This window comes from Megascapheus bottae, chromosome 2 (genome assembly GCF_031878675.1).
Source record: "Megascapheus bottae isolate mThoBot1 chromosome 2, mThoBot2.hap1, whole genome shotgun sequence".
Taxonomy (NCBI): Eukaryota; Metazoa; Chordata; class Mammalia; order Rodentia; family Geomyidae; genus Megascapheus; species Megascapheus bottae.
This window is the reverse complement of record NC_143510.1, coordinates 37,971,667-37,994,755: the sequence shown is the minus strand read 5'-3', so window position 1 is coordinate 37,994,755 and position 23,089 is coordinate 37,971,667. Positions and strand designations below refer to the sequence as shown.

The 23,089-nt window shown below is 44.7% G+C and overlaps 1 protein-coding gene and 1 long non-coding RNA gene across 2 annotated transcripts in view; both read left to right on the top strand.

Moving 5' to 3' along the window:
- Window positions 1–8,527, top strand: part of Rybp (RING1 and YY1 binding protein) — a 49,132-nt gene extending 40,605 nt beyond the window's left edge. Inside the window, exons 3-5 of the mRNA XM_090324061.1 lie at window positions 7,240–7,416; window positions 7,507–7,605; window positions 7,966–8,527. Of these exons, the coding sequence (XP_090180187.1) occupies window positions 7,240–7,416; window positions 7,507–7,605; window positions 7,966–8,218 (529 nt within the window). The 3' untranslated portion in view covers window positions 8,219–8,527. The remainder of the gene's footprint in view (window positions 1–7,239; window positions 7,417–7,506; window positions 7,606–7,965) is intronic.
- A 10,335-nt stretch (window positions 8,528–18,862) lies between these two features.
- The window catches only part of LOC150066686 (uncharacterized), a 95,670-nt gene continuing 91,443 nt past the window's right edge, over window positions 18,863–23,089 (top strand). The window contains exon 1 of the long non-coding RNA XR_016533562.1: window positions 18,863–18,993. This is a non-coding gene — a long non-coding RNA (uncharacterized LOC150066686). The remainder of the gene's footprint in view (window positions 18,994–23,089) is intronic.

Genomic DNA, 23,089 nt, shown 5'->3' with positions numbered 1-23,089 from the left:
ACAGGACTTGAATGCAGTGCTTTAAAGTACAGTGCAATCCTAAGATCATTTTGGCACTAAAATATTGTAGACTTCCAAATACTTGAAGGATTAAGGCTTTGTCAAGAGAACAGTAAGGGTCAGCCTGAAAAGTTCCGTGTGGCTAAAGTTGGCACAATTAAAAGAAGAAAAATTGATAATGATTGCATGGGATTTTAACTAAGGTGTTAGAATAAATATCCACATGTTCATATTGGCAGAATTGGATAAATGATTATATGGGGGGGAAATGCCTTTTAATGAAATTCAGATGATAGATGTAAAAGAAGCTACACATAGCAGCACAACTCCAGTAATTCCAAATTGTGAGTTCAAGTACAGCTTAGGCTTCATAATGAGGCCCTGTCTGGGAGAAAAGAAAAGGGAACAAGAAAACCAGTCAGTCTTAGCCCTCAAGCCTGTTATTGTAGCTACTTGGGACGTAGAGATCAGAGTACTGTAATACTGTGGTTCAAGGCCAGCCCTGGCCAAAATAAATAAGGCAGTAATTTCTTGTTCAGTGGCTGGGTGCAGAACAGTAGGGAGAGATGTAGGAATGCACAAAAAGGAGGATCACAGTCTTTCTAGCCTGGAAAGAGGAGGTAGGACACTTCAAACTAACCAACCAAAAAAGCTCACGGTATGGCTCAAATGGTAAAAAGCCTGCTAGCAAGTTTGAGGCTCTGAATTCCATCCTGACCAAGGATTTTGTGCAGTATCCACTTTTGGACAGACGTTAAGTGTCTAGAACTTTGTGAAGAAAGTATATTTAAGTCCAACATCATTTTAGATTTTGAAAGGTGCAAACTTTAAATATATAGGACACGACAGCGTGACAGACCTCTGAGTCAGTCTCTGAGTTAGAGCACAGTGTTACTGCTATTGGACTGACCACAAGTCTGACCTCATTCTGACTGAGGAGCCCCAGGCCCACACGAGGGAGCATTTCTATACTATAACTGGTCAACACTTGTCAAAAAATACCAAGGCCAAAAAAAGAAAACATGCAGGCCAGGAGTTTGACCTAGTGGTAGAGTGCTTGCCTAGCATGCATAAAAACCCAGGTTCAGTTCCTCTGTACCACTTACATAGAAAAAGCCAGAAATGGTTGATGTGGCTCAAGTGACAGAGTGCTAGCCTTGAGGAAAAAGCCCACGGACAGTGCTTAGGCCCTGAGTTCAAGCCCCAGGACTGGCAGAAAAAAAAAAAAAAAGCGAAGCGCCAATTACTCATGCCTGTAATGTAATTGTAGCTACTCGGGAAGCTAAGAGTTGAGGATCAAAGCTCAAAGCCATTATGGGCAGGAAAGTCTTGAGACACTTACCTCCAATTAACCACCAGAAAACCAGAAGTGGTGCTGTGACTCAAAAGTGGTTGAGTACTAGCCTAGTACCAGCAAAAGAGCTTAAGGACAACACCCAGGCCCTGAGTTCAAGCCCCTTGACTAACCAAAATATAGATAAATAAAAGTGCCACGGTCTTGAAAGAGAAGCTATCACAGATCAGAGGAGCAGATGAAAACAGGTCCTAGAAACAGACTGGAGTAAGAAAACCAATGAGATTATAATAGGCCCTCTCGCTATATAATTTATGTATAATAAGGCATCTATACATAGTATTTTAAGACCAGTAAGCTATAGGATCTGTAGCACAGTGAGTATTTGTACAGCCATTAAAATGTTCTGGTTTTAAGGGATGTGTTGTTGTTATATAAGATGCTCTCTAAAATTAAAATTTCTACTTAAAGCATTTATGAAAAATATTGTCTGCAAATTTATGGATTAAATTTTCAGCAAAATTTTGCAGAAAGTATACTGGCAACAGTTTAAGAGGTAGAAAGAAAAAAAATCTTTTATATGGAATCCTGGGCTTGTTAGACACTTTTACAAGCAAGTGTAATTAGGTTATTTTGATTCCAAAGGCAGCTTCTAATTTGAAGTGAACATTGAATTGAGAAGTTCTTGAGACTGGATGATTACACACGTGAAGATACTTTCATGTATGCAATATAAGATCATCCCAGTTTATTCAAATACCCCTTTGTAAGATAAAGGTTTAGATAATCTGTGAAACAGAAGCTCTTGCTGGTGGTATAGGAATCCCATTTTTGTGATAATGTGGTTTCTCCAAGGTTAATAGGCTTATTAATTTTGCCATGCTTTGGAGATTCCTTTTTTGCTATGCTTGTTGATCTTTCTTTACTTCAATAAGTAGAAATGAACAAGAGCATTCTCGAAGGACTTAGACTTCCTAAGAATTTTGTTGTACTTCTTTGGTCCTAGATACTTGAACACATTGCAGTTTTCATTTGTAGGAACTAGTTGTCTGCATTGTTCATGCCTATGGGTTTCTTGTTGTTTTTGTCAGTCGTGAGGCTTGAGATCAGGGCCTGGGTGCTGTCCCTGAACCCTCTTGTGCTCAAGGCTGCTGCTCCACCACTTGAGTCACAGTGTCACTTGTGGTCTTTGAGTGGTTAATTGGAGATAATCTCACAGACTTTTCTGTCCAAGCTGGCTTTGAACTGTGATCTCAGCCTCCAGAGTAGCTAGGATGAATAATTTCCAGGGGGAAAGCTTAGGTGCCCAGCAGCCTATGTTTGGAGTAGATGTGGGTGGAATGTGTTCCGAGTGGCTGGAGTATTTGAGGCAGGAGAGAACAGTAGAGGGGCCAAGGGTTATGTGTGTCTTCTAATGAAGGATTTGGGTGAGGAACAATTCAGGATACCTCCATGATACTGTGTTCATTTGCTTTCTTCTCCCCCACTGGTTTCTGTTCCTTTCCCTTCTTAGGATTCATTGGGCAGGCAGTGTGGTTTAGTAGAAAGAGCATATACTTGGACTCAGCTCTACTTACACTAGTCTTGTTCTGTGTTTATCAGTGGGATCTTTGCCTTTTCGGTCCTGTAATGACCTCAAAACAGTGAGGACTGATGTGTGTATTCAACAATGCACAGTAGCTCAGCAAGAAGCACTCAATTTCCTGTTAATTTTCTTTATCTCTGCTATAGACTTTTGTGTCTACTGAGAATCTACTATGTCCGTTTGTTGTTGTTTGCTATTGAATGGCAGTATCAATAAAAGTCCCTAAAAAATTCTCTTCTCGGGTCCAGACATAGCTAAGTATAGCATCATAGTTGTACTGCATGCTGATGCAGCATCTGCTGTGTGCTCCTCATTATACAGGGGCCGTATATTCCTAGAGCCAGCACTAACCTAGCTACCATCAGGAAACAGTATTTTTGAATTTCTGAGTATAATATAACATTGAACAGGTCAGTGCTGCCTCAGGGGTATTCATAATCTAGTAGGGAGATTGGTTTGGAAACTGGTAACACTGGCCAAAGATTGTTACTTAACAAAAGACATTAGGAAAGAAGTGACATTGAACTGGGTCTTCCAGGTATAGATTTGGCAGGTAAAGGGGCATTTCAGAAACTTAAGGGATAATGCATTAGCAAACACAGCAGGTGGCAGAAAGTACCTTCTGAAAAACCCTAAGTTAGTTGGTGCTTGAGTTACTATGTACAAGCAGCCTGAAGCTGCCAGCACCAAGAGTTACTGGAACAAAACTGAAGAGTCTGATTGATGTGTCATGCATGGTAGGGAGTTAGAATTTCATCCTGCAAGCAGCAGCTCTTGGCAAAGATAGTAAGCAAAGAATCAGTCAATTGCATTTTCCTTTTAGGACAGTTTATTTCCTAGCCTTCATCTACCTAACCTACACAATGCCCTGGGCTCAGTCCCTTGAAGAAGATGTTTAAATCCTGGACTAGGATGGAAAAACAATGAAGACAGGATAGATACATTTAAATCTTAATCTGAGGTCTTCATTTTTCTTACATGGAGATAAGAAAGTAAAGTACCTATTCTAAAACATAAATTTAATATCATTTATTTTCTTGGCTAAGCAAGAGAATTACAAATGGGAAACACAATTAACTTTTTATGTAGAACTATTGCTCTTAAACATCATTCATTTTGGTCCTTAAGAATGGAAGAGAAAACGGTTGGCAGTTTAGCCTAGTGGTAGAGTGCTTGCCTAGCACGCACAAAGACCCGGGTTCGATTCCTCGGTACCACATACATAGAAAAAAGCCAGAAATGATGCTGTGGCTCAAGTGGTAGAGCTCTAGCCTTGAGAAAGCTCAATGACAGTGTCCAGGCCCTGAGTTCAAGGCCTGGGACTGGCAAGGAAAAAAAAAAGGATAAAGAGAGGGTAAGCTCAGTTTTGGAAAGCAGTGCTGGTGTTTGGTTAGGGTTAGAGTGTTTTCAAAGTGTTTCTTTAGCCTGCTGCAGTTGGAAGTAATGATACTTTGCACTTCTTTTTGTTTTGTTTTAAAGCTTTGCGGACGAAATTCAATGTCTGGGACAGCATACACATTGCATTCTTCCTGTTTCCTTTCTTTCTTGTGTTTTTTCAAGTATCCCCTGGGCTCGTAAAGATTATTAACTCAAAGGATCATGTGTCTGTTTTGGCTGTATCTATTGAAATTTTCCATATCAGAAATAATATTGGGGCCAGGAGTGTGGCAGTGGTAGAATGCTTACCTGGCGTGCATGAAGCCTTAGGGTTCAGTTCCTTCGTACCACATATACAGAAAAGGCTGGAAGTGGTGCTGTGCCTCAAGTGGTAGAGCAATAACCTTGAGCAATAAAAGCTCAAGGAACAGTGCCCAGGCCCTGACTTCAAGCCCTAGGACTGGTAAAGAAAAGGAGGAAGGAAGGAAAGTTTACAAATGAGCCTTGCACACATGCAAGTTGTTCGCAGTGATGTTGCATGTCTGGAAAGTTCCACTGAATTATTATGGGACATTTTACCATTTAGACCTTGCTGAGAAGGAGTCTCCAAACTAATATTTTAAGAACCCTTGGACTAATAAACTTGGCTGTGGTTGCCAAATTTATAAAGCACTTGTAGCTCCTGTAGCTCCTTTTATTTTTTGAATATACATTTTTAAGTGCTTTCATTTTCTGATGCTCACACATCCATGTTTTCAGAAGGTAAGAGATCTTTGAATGTTCATAATAACAGTTTCAACCCAAAAGTTGATCGTGATTCTGCCATGAATAAAAGTTGGAGGTGCTTGTTCTGCTGGACACACTTGAATCTGATGAGATTGAAGTCCTGTGTTTTATTATATAATAATAGCTTTGGGCCCTCCCTGAAGGCACCTTCTTCTTGCAAGAAGGATTTGTTTTGCAGTTCTAGGCTTTTGAAAGAACTCGGAGTCGCATGCTTCCGAAGCAGAAACTCTTAACACTTGAACCACAACCTTAGTCCAGTATTCTTTAAAAAAAAAAAAAAAAAATCCTTTCTAGAAATGATGCAGGAAAGGTGCCCTCTGTGTGAATAAGACTCCTTCATGCTACTGTTGCTATTAGCAAAATTAGCCTTTTCTGTGGCATATGCAAAGGATTTGTATCTCCACTTCTTGGTTTCTTGGGTGAGGTAAAATTTCCCCATTGCTTCTCAATGTCTGTGCAACTGTGGTAGACACCTTTGCAGCTGGAAAAGTGGTAGTTTCCCATTTTGTACTTGGAATAGTATGTCCCATTATACATGTATTAAGTAGAAAACTTCAGTTTACAAGTTTCAAATTGTGCACCTGGCTGAGAAGTATGAAGATGTTTTCTGGTCCCACTGTGTCCTGACCCAGACACAAACTAACCCTTTGTCCAGCATTTCTCTGTACTGTAAGCCATTGGACCTGTAAACATTTAGGAGCCATCTCAGTTGCCAAATCTGACCCTGTATGGCAGTCCTTCAGTTTCACATAATCTTTGATTCCAGATAATGGCTGGTGGTCTTTGAAGCACAGATGAGGAGGGGCTGCCACATACAAGTGGCACATAGGCGTCTCTGTCTTCCTTCTCAGTTGGGTCTGTGAATGTCCCTGCCTTGTACAAGTGTTCAGCACCACTTAGAATCTGTACACAATAGTGCTGAGAGCCAGTATCAGTTGGAGATTGGTACTGACATAATTATTGGTGGCATATTCAATGTACCATTTGTCTTAAGTTTTTTTTTTTTTTTCTTCCCATAGTGACTCTTAAGTCTTCACCCCTTGGGAACTAGTGTGAACCACAGTTAACTTTTATTGCTGTATGCTGTCTGTGCCAATCACAGAGCTGCAGGGAGCAGACCTAGTTGGAATAATTAGATTGAGGAGTGAATGTCACACTTCTAATTTCATTTTCTTTTCAAGGGATTACTGGTGTCCATTTAATAAAATGAGATTAACCCTCTGCAGCAGAAGTATTTGAAAGCTGTCAGTCAGACAGTATAATCTTAACAGTTCAAAAGAAGTGTTCTCAGCACGCCCACCAACTGTCTTGTTGGCTGACCATACAGGGCAGGTTGAGTTTGTGCTGGCACTAGTGAAAAAAGAAAGCTTCTGTGAACTGGTCCTTACTGTTGAAATAATGGTGAAATAATGCTGTGTAATTTGCTTTTAGAGTCTCTAATTGTAGCTCAAAGTAGAGTGCTCCCCTTGTGTGTACAAGACTCTGAATTCTGTCCCCACCTCCATTTTCTCCTTGTCCTTCCTCCTTCCCCCCAAAAAGGAGTTGCCAGATACTATAGAATAATGCCTAAGAAGTTAGAGATCACATAAACAAGTTCAAAAATATTTTTTCCCCGTTGTCAGTATCCGTGCTTGAACTCAGGATCTCACACTCTTAATCGGCTTTTTGGCCAAAAGCTAGTCCTGTATTGCTTGAAATACAGCTCTGCTTCTTGTTCTTGGAGTTTATTTGAAGATGAGTAGTTTCAAATTTCTATCCTCAGATCTCAGCCTCCTGAGTAGCTGAGATTATAAGCATGAACCACCAGTGCTCACAAAAAAAGTTTGAGTTTAAAAATAATAATAGGGAAATGGGGACAAAAAAAAACATAAGAAGGGATATCAATGTGTAAGAAATAATGCATCCTCTGTCTGGCAAATATAACTGTAAAAAAATTTAAAAATTAGGGCCGGGAGTTTGGCCTAGTGGTTAAAGTGCTTGCCTAGCATGCATGAAGACCCGGGTTCGATTCCTCGGTACCACATACATAGAAAAAAAAGCCGGAAGTGGTGCTGAGGCTCAAGTGGTAGAGCTCTTGGCTTGAGAAAGTCCAAGGACAGTGCTCAGGCCCTGAGCTCAAGCCCAGGACTGGCAAAAAAAAAAAAATTAAAAAATTAAATAATAACTGACAAAACTATCTTGTGTTTCCATACTGTAGGAAACCTCGGATCAATTCTCAGCTGGTGGCACAACAAGTGGCACAACAGTATGCCACACCACCACCTCCAAAGAAGGAGAAGAAAGAGAAAGTGGAAAAGCAAGATCGAGAGAAACCTGAGAAAGACAAGGAAATCAGTCCTAGTGTTACCAAGAAAAATACCAACAAAAAAACAAAGTAAGTTCCTGTGTTACTAAATATAGTACAGTCACTTTGCATGTGAATCAAATATTAAGTGGCCTTTTTTTCTGGTTCCCCTTGTTGTAGGCCAAAGTCTGATATTCTGAAAGATCCTCCCAGTGAAGCTAACAGTATACAGTCTGCAAATGCTACAACAAAGACCAGTGAAACGAATCACACCTCAAGGTACCTTGGAATGGGAATGAAATACTAAAGGCTATTCTGAATTTTCTCATTTATAATCAGGGAGGCCTCACACCTGTGGGTCTGAGGCTGAGGGAGATTTTCAACTGTGAGTGGGTGAGTTGGCCTTTTCACTATGTGACTAAAACAAAACATGACTACATTACTAATTCTGCAGTAGTCCAAAGTTTTAGCTGGCTGATGGTCATTTCTATGTTTGCTGAAGTCAGCACACTTTTATAGTCATGTAGGCAGCCTTTCTGCATGTGGGAGGCAGTTAAAGAGTTTTCACTGGCAGCCACAGTGTCATGAAGTCTTCCTTGTACTGATGATCAACTTGACTTGTCCCCCTTGGTGTTTCAGGCCCCGGCTGAAAAACGTGGACAGGAGCACCGCACAGCAGTTGGCAGTAACGGTGGGCAACGTCACCGTCATTATCACAGACTTTAAGGAAAAGACTCGCTCCTCCTCCACATCCTCATCCACAGTGACCTCCAGTGCAGGGTCAGAACAGCAGAACCAGAGCAGCTCGGGGTCAGAGAGCACAGACAAGGGCTCTTCTCGTTCCTCCACGCCAAAGGGCGACATGTCAGCAGTGAATGATGAATCGTTCTGAAATTGCACATGGAATTGTGAAAACTATGAATCAGGGTATGAAATTCGAATCCTCCACCTGCCCATGCTGCTCGCTGCCCTGGAGTCTTCTGTGGACATCGACTTTGGTGATGCTGCCAGGATGATTTCGGCTGGCCTTGGGCATCTGGCCACCAAGGAATTTCACACCCTGACGATTACTCTTGACACTTTTATGTATTCCATTGTTTTATATGATTTTCCTAACAATCATTTATAATTGGATGTGCTCCTGAATCTACTTTTATATAAAAAAAAATCTGCTGTGCACAATTTTCCATGTACATTACAACTGGTTTTTGTTTGTGTTTTGTTGAGGGGCATTGCGGGGGGGAGGGAACTTTTATTTATTGTGTTCACAAACTCCATCCTTTCAGCATATCCTCTTAAGTTTAGTTCTTTCTTCAAGTTATACTATGTACTATCAGTTTTGATATAACTATATATAAATATAAAATTATATATATAAAAGGTTATTTGAAACCAATCCATGGCAACGCTGGTGCTTGATACACTGTGAAGTGAATACAACATTGAACAGTTAGAACTGGGCCGATGCCTTCTGTGAAAGTGCTGATGCTGAATCCAAGTCAGTCTTACATGAGGAGGTTCCAGCCCACATGGGAACTTGACTCTCATCTGTCTAAAGAGTACTGGACGATATAAAATATATATTTTTAAAACAATGTGATCTCAAATTGAAAGACTGCTCCAGATAGCCTGCATTTGCAATGGATAACTGACAAATCACAAGTGGTTTAATTGGGGAGGGCTTTGATCATTGAGAAGTAACTCAGCTCCAGAATGCCAAGTATTCATGTAAATTACGGTTACATGTTACCATTGCTGTTCCTACATAAGTACTCATGAAAATACAGTGTTCTGTAACTTGAATCCAGTTTCCAGACCACTACTCATGTCTGAGGTAGATCTAGTAATTGTTTTAGGATTGAAACAGTCTGAAACTGCATTTTGGTCTGTGCTGCTGTCCACGGAAGCAGTCCCTGGTTTCCACCCACATGCCATAGGGGTGGTGGTGTCTGTATAAAAAGTTGGCATGGGTTGGCTTTGCATCCTTCAGACCCTTCCCCACCAAGGCAGTTGTGACAATTCTTTTTCCTTCTTAATGTCTGCTGTGGCTCCCTTTTCTAAACAGAGATTGTGGACCACGTATCCAGTCCAGACAAGGAGCTCTTCAGTGTTTGGAGCCCTTTTTCGGTCCTTGCTGTGGGAAAGGACTGCAGGAGTGATGACACGCCTGCACTGCAGGAAAAGCTTGCTTACAGGGGATCTTTGTCTTCCTCGACAGACACACTTGAGTAAACGCTCTGTGAAGTTTATCTTCTACTATCTTGCCGGAAAAAAAAATCACACCACTTACACAATTCCACCCTTCTTCCTTAAAAAACAAAAAACCTGTTTTCTTTTGCTTTGCTTTTATTTGTATTTGGGGGGTCTTTCTTGTATTTGACTCTTCACTTCCACTGAATTTGTAGTAAGTGTATCATGGTCATTTCCAGCATGAGAACTTGATGTTAACTGTCCTTTATCATACTTTTAAGGACTCACGGGAGGGCAGATAATGTAACAGAACACCACATTTGGTGTTAAGAACCTGAATTGCTTATTAATAACTGATTTCTTGACTGTGGAGGCAACATGTAAAAATTAACAGCTTGAATTGAGTAGCCAACAAGGAAAGGTTCCTTTCACATTTACATTAAAACTATTCTGTAGTCACTAATGTACCATAACTTAAATTCTGTGCTCAAAGGTATAGATTATAAAGCAGTGCCATTTGTTGCTGTGATCCTATTCCCAAATGCATGGACAATGTTCCCTTCTTTTTAAAATAATGCTTGTATCTGGGATGCAAGCTGTGCTTATCTTTTTAAATACCTTTTTAAAGTATTTAATGAACCAAAGGAAATCAGGTGCTTTCTGTAAGCATCCGAATATATAATACATAGTGATTTGACTATGAATTTTAAATCCACATTTTAATATTAGTGTGATATTGCAAAGACATTCCTTCTAAAGTTTTAATATTCCTTTTATTAAGGGTCTCAGGGAGGGTAAATTAGTCAGCCATATTTATTTTCCAGAGGTGTAAGGAATTGCTAAGTTTTTAAATTTAACTTTTAAAAAATTTTTTAAATGCCACCAAACTCGTGGGTTGCACTGCTATTTGAACCAATAAGTGTTGGTAATGCACTTTGTTCAGAAACACTGTGTACTTTTTCAAAATTTAGTTTCATGTAAAGTGATTGGACCCCCTAGACTAGTGGAAAAAGCTGATTAACCAGCTACTCATAGGCTGCTAATTAATTCATTGCCAGTGTCTTGGGTTTTCAGTTTGCCTCCGTGAAAAAATTAAAAGAATGGGGAGAGGGGAGAGCAAGGGAGGGTCTCTTCTTCAGACGTGTGGGTGAATTCGCCGTTTGGGTAGAAGTTGTAGCTGACTTGGGGGAATCTGAGTATCAGGTGGTTACAGGGTCGGCCCTTCAGCTGGCCTCGTGTGTTGGGTGGAAAGGTGATAGGAACTTCAGGCTTTTTAATTTCTGCAATTGAGGACATCCCTCAGGCATGTATTCTGGAAATGGAATTTTAACTTCCTACATTTGCAGTTAGCTCTACTATTAGGCAGTGCGTTAAAAACACTAGTGTAGATTATGATAAATACGAAAAGAGGACCAGAATTACTTGGTATTCAGTGGCACAGAAAGCAGGTTTTAAAAGAAATAACACAATTTTTTAAAAAAAAGCACAGTGTTACGCTCAATTTTCCATGTTTTAATTTGTACACATGTGATCTTTCACACTTGTGTGCGCACACACAGAGCTTACCTAGCTTGCTCTGCTTAAGTCATGCAGTTGGGGAAAATAAAGACATCTTAACACCCACAAAATATTTTAATCCAAACCTTTCCGTTTCAATCTGGATATTTAAAAACATTGGCAGAAGCTTCTGTGAGTTTAGTTCCTCTAAGACGTTTCACCTGCCTTATCAAGACCATACTCAGTCTACTTTTTTAAGCTACCGTATCTTAAATTATTGAAAATTTATTAATTGCTGAATATATAATAACCTTTGCTTGTATGTAACCGGAAATGGTTTAAGAGCCAACATTTAGAGTATGACAATGGAGCTGAACAGTTTTAATGCGCAAGCAGTTCTGTTCTTGTGTAAGACTCGTAACCTTAATTTACTGTGTAAAGATGGTTACATTATTTCCTTAGCTTTGTTTGTTGGAGACAAATAGAGAATGCTTGTTAAGTATGTCAAAACATAATCTTATCTTGTGAATTTTCGTTCATGTATTATACGAGCTCTATTTTCCATTTGCCCAGAAAGACAGCTTGTATAACGCTTTTGGAAGTTTCTGCTCCGTAATGTCTTTAGAGCTGACAGTCTGTTAGGTTTGTTTTCTCTTCATGCTAAAGTGTCAGTTGGTGGTTTTGTGAACTGGTCAGAAATTCACAGGTCTTAAATGTTTGGGGGAAATTTATATTGGACACTGCTCTTTGTCTAGCAAATAAAAGATGTTAATATATTCCTGTTACTGGCATGTGCACGACTATGTTATTAGAAGCCACTTTATCATTTTCCTGCTTTAAATAGAAATGTCTATTTATGAATTCTGCTTGTAGTTTTTTCACAAATAAAATAGTAAAATTTACATTGGAAATCTGTATTTTCGTGTTGTGTAGATCCTAGTCTTCAGGAAAAGTTCTTTTCTGAACCTGGCTTTTTCATTTATGGAGTATTTCCAATGTGGATAAGAAGCCCATTTTCTTTTTGACAGCTTGAGTTGCTTATCGGAAGCTGCAGTTTGCTCTGGATGTCTTAGGATGGGCCTCAGAGTCATAGCAGACTATGTGACAGTCCCTGAAGTGTGACAGTCCCTGGTGTGCAGCGATGAGAGGAAAGGAAATGGCGATATGTGCCTTTTGGTGGTGTTCGGAGGAATTCTTGGTTTCTAGCCAGGACTAGGAGGTGCCAAAGGACAGTGCCCCCTGCGAGGGTTCTAACACCTGGCACTTGCCACCCCACTCTGATTCAGCCCCCATCCTTTTCTCAGCTCTGAAGGGAGGAGATTGTGCACTTAACCTGTGACTCTGTCCTGCTGAAAGGATGTTTTCAGTACAGCGTTGCTAGCCTAGCGCTAGAGTAGAAGAGCAGGGTTTCAGCAGTTTTGCTGGTGTTTCCTGCAGACTGCCTGTAACTCCATCCCTGCCGGTTTGGCCACCGGAGGATCATTGTGGGGTGCCCGTGGCTAGTGATGAGTCTGGTATTTAAGCTCTCACAAGGTGTGGGTGTGCAAGGATGTCTTAGAAAGGGCCACAACTTCCAGTTGTACAGGCTGGAAGGGAGGTGAAGGCTGTTGCTTAATCTGCTGAATTCTGTCCTGCATGCCAAGCGTGCAGACGGTTTGCTGAAGAGCATGCTAAGAGGTACAGGCAAATGGCCTGAGTATGGAAACCTAGCAGCTCTTCCCGGGGACAAGGCAGAGAACAGAAGCAATTCCCCCACCCTCTGGGTCATTCTTCCTTGACCTCAGCAGCTCTAGATCCCTGACCCTGAAAATCAAGTTCCAAGACATCCTGAGGTCCGATTTGCTAATCCCTGCAAGAAGCCAGAGCCAGACTCGATGGAAATTGATTCCTGAATGCTGCAATGACACAAGTGTTCCAGAGAGAACCTATCACAATATGGACATGGGAAGAGCCTCTAGTCTGGACAGACCCTGGCATGGAAGTAGACATGGGGGTATTCTGTTGGCCTGGCATTAATCCTCACTTGGGGCTTAATCACAGGCTGGATGAGGACTCTGTAAGACATGCAGGCCATAAGTGTGCAGTTCTCCCCAATTATGCGTCCGGGGCTCTCCTAAAAACAAGCCACGAATGTGGAGGGAAGAACAGACTTGCCTGGCCCATTCCTCTCAGAAGCTTTTGACCTATCCCGTGCACAGCCATGATTAGCCCATGCTTCCTTGTCAAACTTGCCATTCCTGCCCAGGACAGAATCTACCCAAAGCAATGCTTCATGAACTCCCAGGGCACCTTGGGATCGGAGAAGGCCAGCCAACTTGGAGAAGTCAGACGGGAAGAAATATCTAAGCCCTCCCTCCAAAGAGCTCAGCTTCCTGTAGAAAAGAGGATTATTACATCCCCAGACTTCCAGTTACCTCCTAGAAAGGGTGACCTGACCGCCTGTGGAGTGGACCAGTTGCAAGTAACAGAACACCGTACAACTATGGGATCTGGAAGCAACAACTTAGAACTTGGGAATTGAGTTGGGTGACACCTTTGTCTTCACTGGCCTGGTCATGTTGGTCAGGTCAGCCACCTAGGCTCTTATCCCCTGGATAGACCAGGAGCCCTTTTAGACTCCCCTCCAAGAGTGGAACGATGCCCTAGAAAGTGGATGTGTTTTTAATTACAGGAGCAAACTCTCACAAGGCTTTGACATCTGAGGATTTGGGTTCTGATGCCAGCCCAGAAGACAATCTCCAATGAACCAACAAAAAGGCAAAAGTATGGCTCAAGCAGAAGAGCTGGGGGGGAGGGGGGAAGGAGGGGAGAGTGAGAGTGAGGCCCTGAGTTCAAGCCCCAATAATAGCACTAATAAATTAATTCATTAGTAAAAAAAAAAAAAAAAAATGGGAACAATTGTTTCATGATTGCCTAGTCACCACCATGATTTAAAAGCATGCTTTAAATTTTTTTTTGGTGGGGGGGCTGGTATCAATGTCTCTGCCTGTAATCTTAGCTATTCAGGAAGCTGAGATCTGAGGATTGCAGTTGAAACCAGCACAGGCAGGAAAGTCCATGAGATGCTTGTCTTTAGTAAACCCCTCAAAGTTGGAAGTGTTAGGGTCCAGTCCCCCAATATTAGGGTCCGTGATCAAAGGAACGAGTCTGACACAAAAGCGGAAGTTAAACAGTTATCCCGCCCCTAGCATTGAGAATCATACTGGCCCGTCAGGGTAGTCTCTAAGATGGGAGTGAGAGAGCGACCCCGCCTAATCTTACAGGCTACTTTTATAGGCCCCAGCCATGTGGCTGGGCTTGACCAGGTGGCCAATGGAATTCAACATAGTTGATTGATGGCTGGGGCAACCACTGACACCTTTGCTGTTTGAATGGACCTATCATTTTGGAGGGCTTCTGGCGCACTGCTCTGACAACAAAGGAAAGGGAGGGAGTTTCCTGGCAGGCCAAGGGGGGGGGGGAGGAATTCTGATAACTCCAGCTGGTTTAACTGCTCTTGTAATCTGAGCTGTTACCAGGGATTTTACAGCCCCTGCCTTGGGTCAAGTCCTCCTTTGTCATGAAGATGGGAGATGCCTATAGGGATGGGTTTTTGGGTAAGTCCCTTTCAGGAAGTGGAGTTGTGGCTCAAATGGTAGAGCTCTAGCCTTGAGCAGAAACAGCTCAAGGATAGTGCCCAGGCCCTGTGACGTCCTAGGCTGGCACTCTACCACTTGAGTTATGCCTCTAGCCTGTGTTCTTTTTGTCGTTGCTAGCCTAGAACCTTGGTTGATTCTTTCACTTTCAGCCTCTAGAATAGCTAAAATGACAGGTATGAGCCACCAACACCCAGTAATCTCATACTAATTTTTCTTGGCCCATAGTCAGGAGCAGTTGTATGTAAAAAAAAGCTCAGTGATTCTTTTGACAGTTGCTTGATGTCTCTCTGTCTACAGTGTTAAAAATGAGTTTGACTTTGCTTTTCTTCATTAAAAGTATGTTTTTTTTTTGTTTGTTTTTTTTTTTGTTTTTTTTTTGATGGGTCATAGGGCTTGAACTCAGGACCTGGACCACTGTTCCTTAGCTTGGTAGTTATTTGGAGATAGTCTCATAGACTTTCCTGCCAGGGGTAGCTTTGAACCTCCATCCTCAGATCTTAATCTCCTGAGTAGCTGGGAATATAGGTGTGAGCCACAGGCACCTGACAATGTAAATCTTCTTGAGTTGTTGAATTCCTATGTTGGTTCTCTGAGTAACAGGTGTCTTGCAACCGGCCATTTCCCACTATCGGGATCACATTGAGATCCACTCGCCTGCAGAATGCTCATTTCATGTTCAAGTGCTTTGCAGTAAGACACTCCAAGGCTCCTCTATGGAAGGGGAGGCCATGCCTCGTGAGTGCAGGTTGGGAAAGGAAGGCAAACCAGGCATGTACCCACCCACCCCCGATCCTGTGGGCTCTGTCTGTCATTTTCCTGCGGAAATCTAACAGCATAACAGCTGGCTGTCATTGCAGACATTCTCCCTCCAGTCCCGCTCCTGCTTAAGCGAGTCCTGCCGGACTCCCTAGACATCCGAGGCCTTTCTTCCTGACAACAGGCGAGAGGCTGGCCAGCCAGGACTGTCCACTTCTTTATCTGCAAAAATCCATGGTTGCGTTGATGTCTGAAAACTACTTCATAGACTCAGCTGCCAGACTTTCATGAGCCCAGCTCTGCCCCTCCTCCCCACCAAAGTGGCAGGCCATGTGGTATGTACCATAGAGCCACAGAAGACAGTCCACATCCCAAGGCCTCTGCCTCACAGTAGCTTCTGCCTCGTGGTGCCTGACTCAGAAGGCTTAAGAAGCCTGCAGCTTTCCTCCCGGTCCTGTCCGCCTGGCACCTGGCTTGGGAAATGGGGGAGGGGAGGAAGGAAATACACTTTCGCCAAGACTGGAGGAAGGGGGGGTGTGGAACACTTCCTCTCCAAACTTCCTCTCCTCCCCTTCTTCATCCTGGAGAGGAGAAATCGACTGGGTAGCTGGATTCAGTGGAAGGATCCACAGTTTGAAACCATGCGCATGCGTGTGCATGGGAGGGTCCCAGGCCGAGGGCTGATTCAAATCAACTGGACCAGCCCTGGGGTGATCAGGACCAAGGGCCTGGGGGAGCTGGGATGCTGCTGTGAGGGGAGAGGGGAGGTGACAACGAGGGCCTTGTTATGCTGATGCAGTCTCTCTGGGGGATGGAAGCTGTTCTATAGTCTGTGGGGTGGACTTTGAGGCTCTTCCCCACCAGTCTTCAGCAGATAAGGGAATTTCAGGGAAAGCCCTTCTTGAGACCTTGGGGGAGGCTCTCAGCCAACAAGGCATCCTAAGCAGTCTGGACCCGTGGGTAGGGGAAGAGGGCACAGAAAGACCCCAGTTCTGTAGCTCAGAACTCAGCAGTTAAAGCCCCAGACAGTGGGTGTTGGCTTCTGGGCGCCAGCACTGAGCTTCCAGGCCACACCCTGTGCATTTATTCGTTTCTGGCAGTTGGCAGATAGAGCACGAAGCCCTCTGACACCCACTCCTGAGGGCCTTCCTAGAGCCTGACATGAACCCTCAGAAAGTGGGCAGATCAACTCTTCTTTCCCTAGCTTGCCTCCCCCAAAAAGCTAGTCCTCCCCGCCCCCCTCAGGAATACCCACCTTGAGTCTGCTGCTGTTTGATATTCAGAGAACACAGTTCCCAAGCAGGAACCACCCCCAGTCCCCCCACCTGCTCTCCTGCTCCTCCCAAGCAAGAAGCCCGCCCTACCTAATAATTTTCTCAGAGAACTTCGCTACCCCTCCCTCTGGGCCTTTGCAACCAAGAGGCAGCCAGGGCCCTGGGGAGGAGCCAAGGTGGAGGCGGCTGTGTTTTGAAAGGCTGAATATTTTTTCTTCCTCTGGCTGTGTGTACATCTCCCTTTGCTTGTCTCCTCCTAAGTCATGTGATACCTCATTTCTGTCACCCCTGAGTCTTTGCCCAAAAGGTTCCCTCCTGGAGAGCAGAGTCTGACCTGACCCCCTGCTCCAGGTCTTGACCACAGAACTCTGGAGGCTCAAAAGGACAGCTCAGGATCCATGTTATGGAAGACATTTAATTGTTAAGTAGACGTTTAATCTCTGCTCTAGAAGCATAGTCCATGAAGACTTGAGTCTCACCCTCTGCTGCTACCAGAACCGCCCCGCTCAGCATGCAAAAATACTCAGCAGGGCTCCAGTGGCTCAAGCCTATAATCCTAGCCACCCATGCGGCTGAGATCTGAGCCAGCTCGGCAGGAAATTCTGAAAGTGGGACTTTGGTAGTGGTAAAGCCCTAGCCTTGAGAAAAAGAGTTCAGAGATGGCATCTGGGCCCTGAGTTCAAGCCTCAGAATTGGCATACATGCACACCCATCATACACACACACACACACACACACACACACACACACACAGACACACACACACACACACACACACACAAGCTCACTCTGTAAGTAAGGCACCAATAGAAATTGATCAGAGCTTGCTTCCTCCTCCCTCCCCCATCCTTCTCTTGTCACGGAATTCATATATGTTAAATCTCTAACCTGTATTAGGACTGAACTTGGAGATAGGATTAGGAGAGGTGATTGAGGTCTCAGGGCCCAAGGGGCCTTAACTTACAGATCTGGCAGTGTGAAGAGACAGCTAGAGGCAGCTACCTTCCAGCCAGAGACAGGCCCCAGTAGGAACCTACCGGCCTGAAGCCAGACCTACTTCAGATTCCAGGACAAATTTATGTAGCTTACCCCACCCAAAGGGTGCCATTTTTTTTTTTTCAGCAACCCTAGAAAGCCAATACATCAGGAGCAAAGTAGCCCTCTTATTCTTTCCCTTTCCTCAGAGAAACCTTCATTCTGTATCGTTGTTCCCTTACATTTTCCTTTATCTCTGAAGAATCCAGTCTGGTGCTCCATCCCTTGTGTTCTCTCACCTTTTTTTTTTTTTTTTTTTTTTAATTTTGGTCAGTTGTGGGGCTTGAACTTTGGGCCTGAACACTGTCCCTGAACTTTTTCCACTCAAGTCTAGTGCTCTACCACTTTGAGCCACAGCTTCACTTCTGGTTTTCTGGTGGTTATTTGAAGGTCTCAGGGATGAGAGTCTCATGGATGTTTCTGCCTGTGTTGGCTTCAAACTGCAGTCCTCAGCTCTCAGGTACCTGAGTAACCAGGAGTACAGATATGAGGCCCGCACCTGGCTCCCTCACTTTTATTATGTAAGGGACACACTGACTCTCCTCTGCCATGTGAACAGACACACTCCTTTTATCCCTCCCAACTTTCCATTATCAAGATACCGTATTTGCTTAGATAAATCCTGGGTGTTTCTATTGCTTTCCATGTGAACATCTCAGTGGAGTTTTATGGTACAATTACTGTTCTTTCCTTGTACAACTTTTTCATTTTCCTGCAGTTAATCATTACTTCTCTTTGCTTACTTATCACCAGTCTAACCACAAACATTCACAGGCTTTGGCTGGAGGGCACAGTAAGTTCAGAGGTTTGGCTCTATAAATGAGGGCTGTTGGGACACGTGAGTCTCAGGATGGAGAGGAGGCGGGGACTGAGCTTTTGTGGGAGCCGTGGCTAACAGAGCCCATGTGCCTCCCTCTCTCTCTGTCATTTCCCCTCTTCTCCCTGATGTGACCTGCCAGCTGGGCCTGCATATCACAACGAGGTCCTGGCTGCAGTCCCTGCCCTCACTTCATCTCTGACCTCACACGCTGGTCACCATGTCATAATTGAGTTTGCAGTTGACCCTGGTGACCTCTGCTTCCTGCGGAGCCACAGCCTGGTGGACAAAGTGAGCTCAGAGCTTACAGGGCCACTGGAGTTGCCTCTCATCCCCATTCTGGTGAAAAGAAAAGTAGCTCCAGGGAAGCTCACTTGGCCCTTGTAAGGGTGCAAAAGGGATTCAGCACAGGAATGCCTGCAGATGCTACATTTCTCTGTCCAGGCTACCATGGAGACAGGTGGCTTGGGCAGTGGGAACGGCTTGTTTCTGGGGTGCTAGCTTGCGATCATGGGGGTGGGGGGGTAGAGCTGGTTCAACCTGAGGACTCTGTCCTTGTCTTGTGTCTCTGTGTCTTCACATTGTCTTCCTCCTGTCCAAATGACATCAGTCAAACTGGAATTGGAGTTACCCTTAGTGACCTTATGTTAGCTTCATTGTCTCTGGAAGCCAGGCTGAGTTTCATGGGGAGATGGGGAGAGCTGGCACCAGTGGCTCGCGCTTATAACCCTAGTTACTCAGGAGGCGGAGATCTGAGGATCACAGTTTAAAGCCAAGCCAGGCTGAGAAGTCCATGAGACTCTTATTTCCAAACAGTCAGAAGTGGAGCTGTGGTTCAAGTGATAGGGTGCTGGCCTTGCGTGAACAAACTCACGGACAGTGGCTTGACAGTAGAACACCTGCCTAGTCAACTCAAGGTCCTGAGTTCAAACCCGAGTATGGCAAGAAAGAAGAAGGAAGAGGAATAGAAGGGAAAACAGGGAAGAAAACAGAAGAGAAACTTTAGAAAGAGGTATTTGGTAGTCTCGAGAGTCTATGCCTCTGGCCCACCTTCAAGGCCCATTTTGGGCAGAGAGGTATGAGGAGGCCACCCGGGCTGTTCCGCCTCTCCCACAGACGGGGTCATGCTCGTGGGCCTGACCTCTGAAGGCGGGAGCGTCAGATAGGATGTGCTCCTCACTAAGCTGGAGCACGAGGCAGCCGACAACCTAGTCAGGGCCTAGGGGCCCCTCAGAACTTACTTCTCCTAAGCCTCCTCTCCTGGAGTCCAAACCCCATGGGACATCGTGAGAAGAGGGGTGGGGTGAGGGGAGCACCCAGAATTCTCTCTTCCTCCAGCTGAATGTCCCAAGATCTGGCTAATATTATTATCCATCCTGGAGCTGCTTGAAAACAAGCACACTAAGAGAAATACAGACGTAAGTGAGTATGTTGTTGGATAGATGATAGAGGCGTATATGGATGCATGTGTGTATGGAGAGAGGAGAAAGAGAGACAGAGAACAGTCTTCCTTATGTAAGTAAATGAGAATTTCCTTTCTTCCTCCCTCCCTCCCTCCCTCCCTCCCTCCCTCCCTCCCTGGGACTTTAATTCAGGGCCTGTGTTCTGTTCCTAAGCTGCTTTTGTGTGCTCAACCACTTGATCCGCAGGGTTATGTCTGGCTTTTTCTGAGTAGTTTATTGGAAATAAGTCTCACAAGGACTTTGAACCATGATCCTCAGATCTCAGCCTCTTGAGTAGCTAGGATGATATGCATGAGTCACCAGCACTTGGCTGAGAAGTTTCATTTATAAAAGAAGATTTTTTTGGCCAGTCCCAGGTTTGAGCCCAGGGTCTGAGCACTATCTTTGGGCTTTTTTTCAAGGCTAGAGCTCTACCACTTGAGCCACAGCACCACTTCTGTCTTTTTCTATGTATGTGGTACTGAGGAATCATACCCAGGTCTTCATGCATGCTAGGCAAGCACTCAACCATTAGGCCAAACTCCTGGCCCTCAACGAAGATTTTATAGGCAACAACTAGGCACCATTTGTCCAGCCCTGAATACTTATAGTGCACAGAGAGCAGAGTTCATCACCTGTGCTCCAGTGCATGCAAGCCTGTTGTGAAATCTCACGCCCTGGGCCAACAGAAACTTATCTGATTCCCAGTCAGCTCATCATCTGCCAGAAAGTAGAGGCAGCATGAAGGCCTGTGTCTATATAAGGGATTTTAAAGAGACTGACAGGCTCCATTGAGTCAAATCAGAAGTGGGTATATCTGAATTCAAATCCTGAGTTCTGACCCTTATTGTGTGGCCTTGGGCAAGTCATTTTGCCACTCTGAGCTTCAGTTGTCACCCTTGATTTACATTTATTTATTTATTTATTTTTGTTGGTCTTGGGGCTTGAACTCTGTGCCTGGACGCTGTTCCTGAGCTCTTCAGCTCAAGGCTAGCATTCTACCACTTGAGCCACAGCACCACTTCTGGTTTTCTGATGATTAATTGGAGATGATACTCACAGACTTTTGTGCCGGGGCTGGCTTTGAACTGCAATCCTTAGATCTCAGCCTCTTGAGTAGCTAGGATTACAGGCGTGAGCCACCAGCACCCAGAACCCTTGATTTATTTGTTATGAATTTTGTGCTCCTGTTAAGTACAACATATTATTCTAAATGCTGAAGGTGAAGAAAATAGACACTTTTACTACTTGAAGAAATAAACAAGTAAACATGACCCTCAAATACAGCCGTGAGTGGTGAGTAGCACCGAAGAGAAAGCAGTACCAGGGGAATGAAGAGCACCAGGAAGGGATGGAGGAATTTAGTTTGAGCAACATCATGATGGAGATGAAGAGAGGATTTGTGGGAGGAAAACCTTGTAGACAGACCCACAGCAAGTGCAAAGGTCCTGATGCAGCTGTGCTAAGGGGTCTAGAGATGCAAAGATTATCCAGGGGGAGCCAAGTAACCAAGGATCCTTCTGAGTGGGGAGGCAGGAAATAAGAACGCAGGCTGTATAAAAATGGCAAATGGTTTAAGAGCTGGCTTAGCAAAGGATCTCATCAAGGCTGAGAAGCGCATTTCTGGGGTGTGTGTGTGTGTGTACCTGGGAGTCGGGGACAAGAGGGCCTTAGCTTTGCCATCTTTATACTAGCTACAGGCCCCGGCATCTTTGCTGGTCTCATCTTCCTGCTGGCTCCCACCCCTCCAGCAGACTTGATGCACCCCTGCATGCCCCCATCTCTTGTCAGATTTTCCACCGTGAGCCTCCACCTGGCTTGGTCTGTGCCTGTCCAGGCCCTGGGACCTCTGATCTTGTCTTTCCCTGTGTACCCCTGTTTCTGGGTTCCTACCTTGGGATTTGCTTTCTCTTGAAGAATAAGACAAGTATCTTTTATTCCCAGAGGCCTACTGTGTGCCAGGTCCTGGCAATGCTTTGCTGGTGGCTGTGTGAATAAGGGGCCACAGAGCTGGGCCAGATGGCAGTCCCGATGAGGGACTCTTTAGAGGGTCATCAGCCGAGGGGCACACTTGTGACTGCCCAGTTCTGCAGAGCTAATTCTTCCTTGCTGGTCTGCAGACCACACAGCCCCAGCCCGCAGCCCAGCCCCTTCACTGGGAGAAATTTCTGGTAGAGAGAGGGAGGGGCTTGGAGGTGAGCTGGTTTGTTGTGACCTGCAGTTTGCTGGCAGTGGCCAGGAGGGTCACGTGGTCTCCCCTCCCTGGCAGTTCACTGACATAGTGTTGAACAGAGCTGGCTGGGGACTGTACTACCCCAAGCCCAGATTCTAGGCTTGCAGCTAGAATCCTGCCCCCTGGACTTTCCTTCTCCTCCCACGGGATGGGTGACTGAGGATCTTGCTGGAAGAGACTGAGGTCCTCTCCTGAGCATGTGTTCTGGGCAGTCTTCCTGTTTGCCCTTCCCGTCCCTGGGGACCAGGCTGATGGCTCTGGTGTCAGGAGCAGCTGGTGTCCCCAGAGCGTCCATAGGGTTCTTTGAGGGTGGAGGACAGCAGGTGGCATTTTGGGGTGGCTGGCGAGGGCCCAGCTGGCATGGCTGGTGGACTGTTGCCAGGCTGCATAGCTGATGCCATCCCTGCGGGACTGAGCATCAGGGCTTCCTTGGATGTTCGCATCAAAGATCTGGATGAAGTCAAATGGCACTGCCAAGGCCTGAGTGTTAACTATCATGGAAATGCCTGCTGCTCGTTTGCGGTGCCAGGCACTAAGCTGAAATCTTTTTCTGTGTCACTGAATGATCCTGGGGCTTGAATGCAGCGCTTCTTGCCCTCGGTTGGATTTTCCCTCTCTGCTCCTGTGCGACAACTTGAGCCATACCTCTATGTCCAACTTTTTGCTGACTAATTGAAGACAGGAGTCTCTCAGCTGTGTCTGCTGACGTTGGCTTCCAACCTCCATCTTCAGTCTCCTGGGAAGATAGGATTGAGCTGAAGGCTGCGTTGGGTTTTATTTCTTTCTCAGAAGCACAGGGAAGAAATGCTTCGACATCTCCTCCGCTGTGTGGGTGAGGAAGCAGGCTTAGAGAAACTGAGTGACTACCGCAGGTCGCTGGC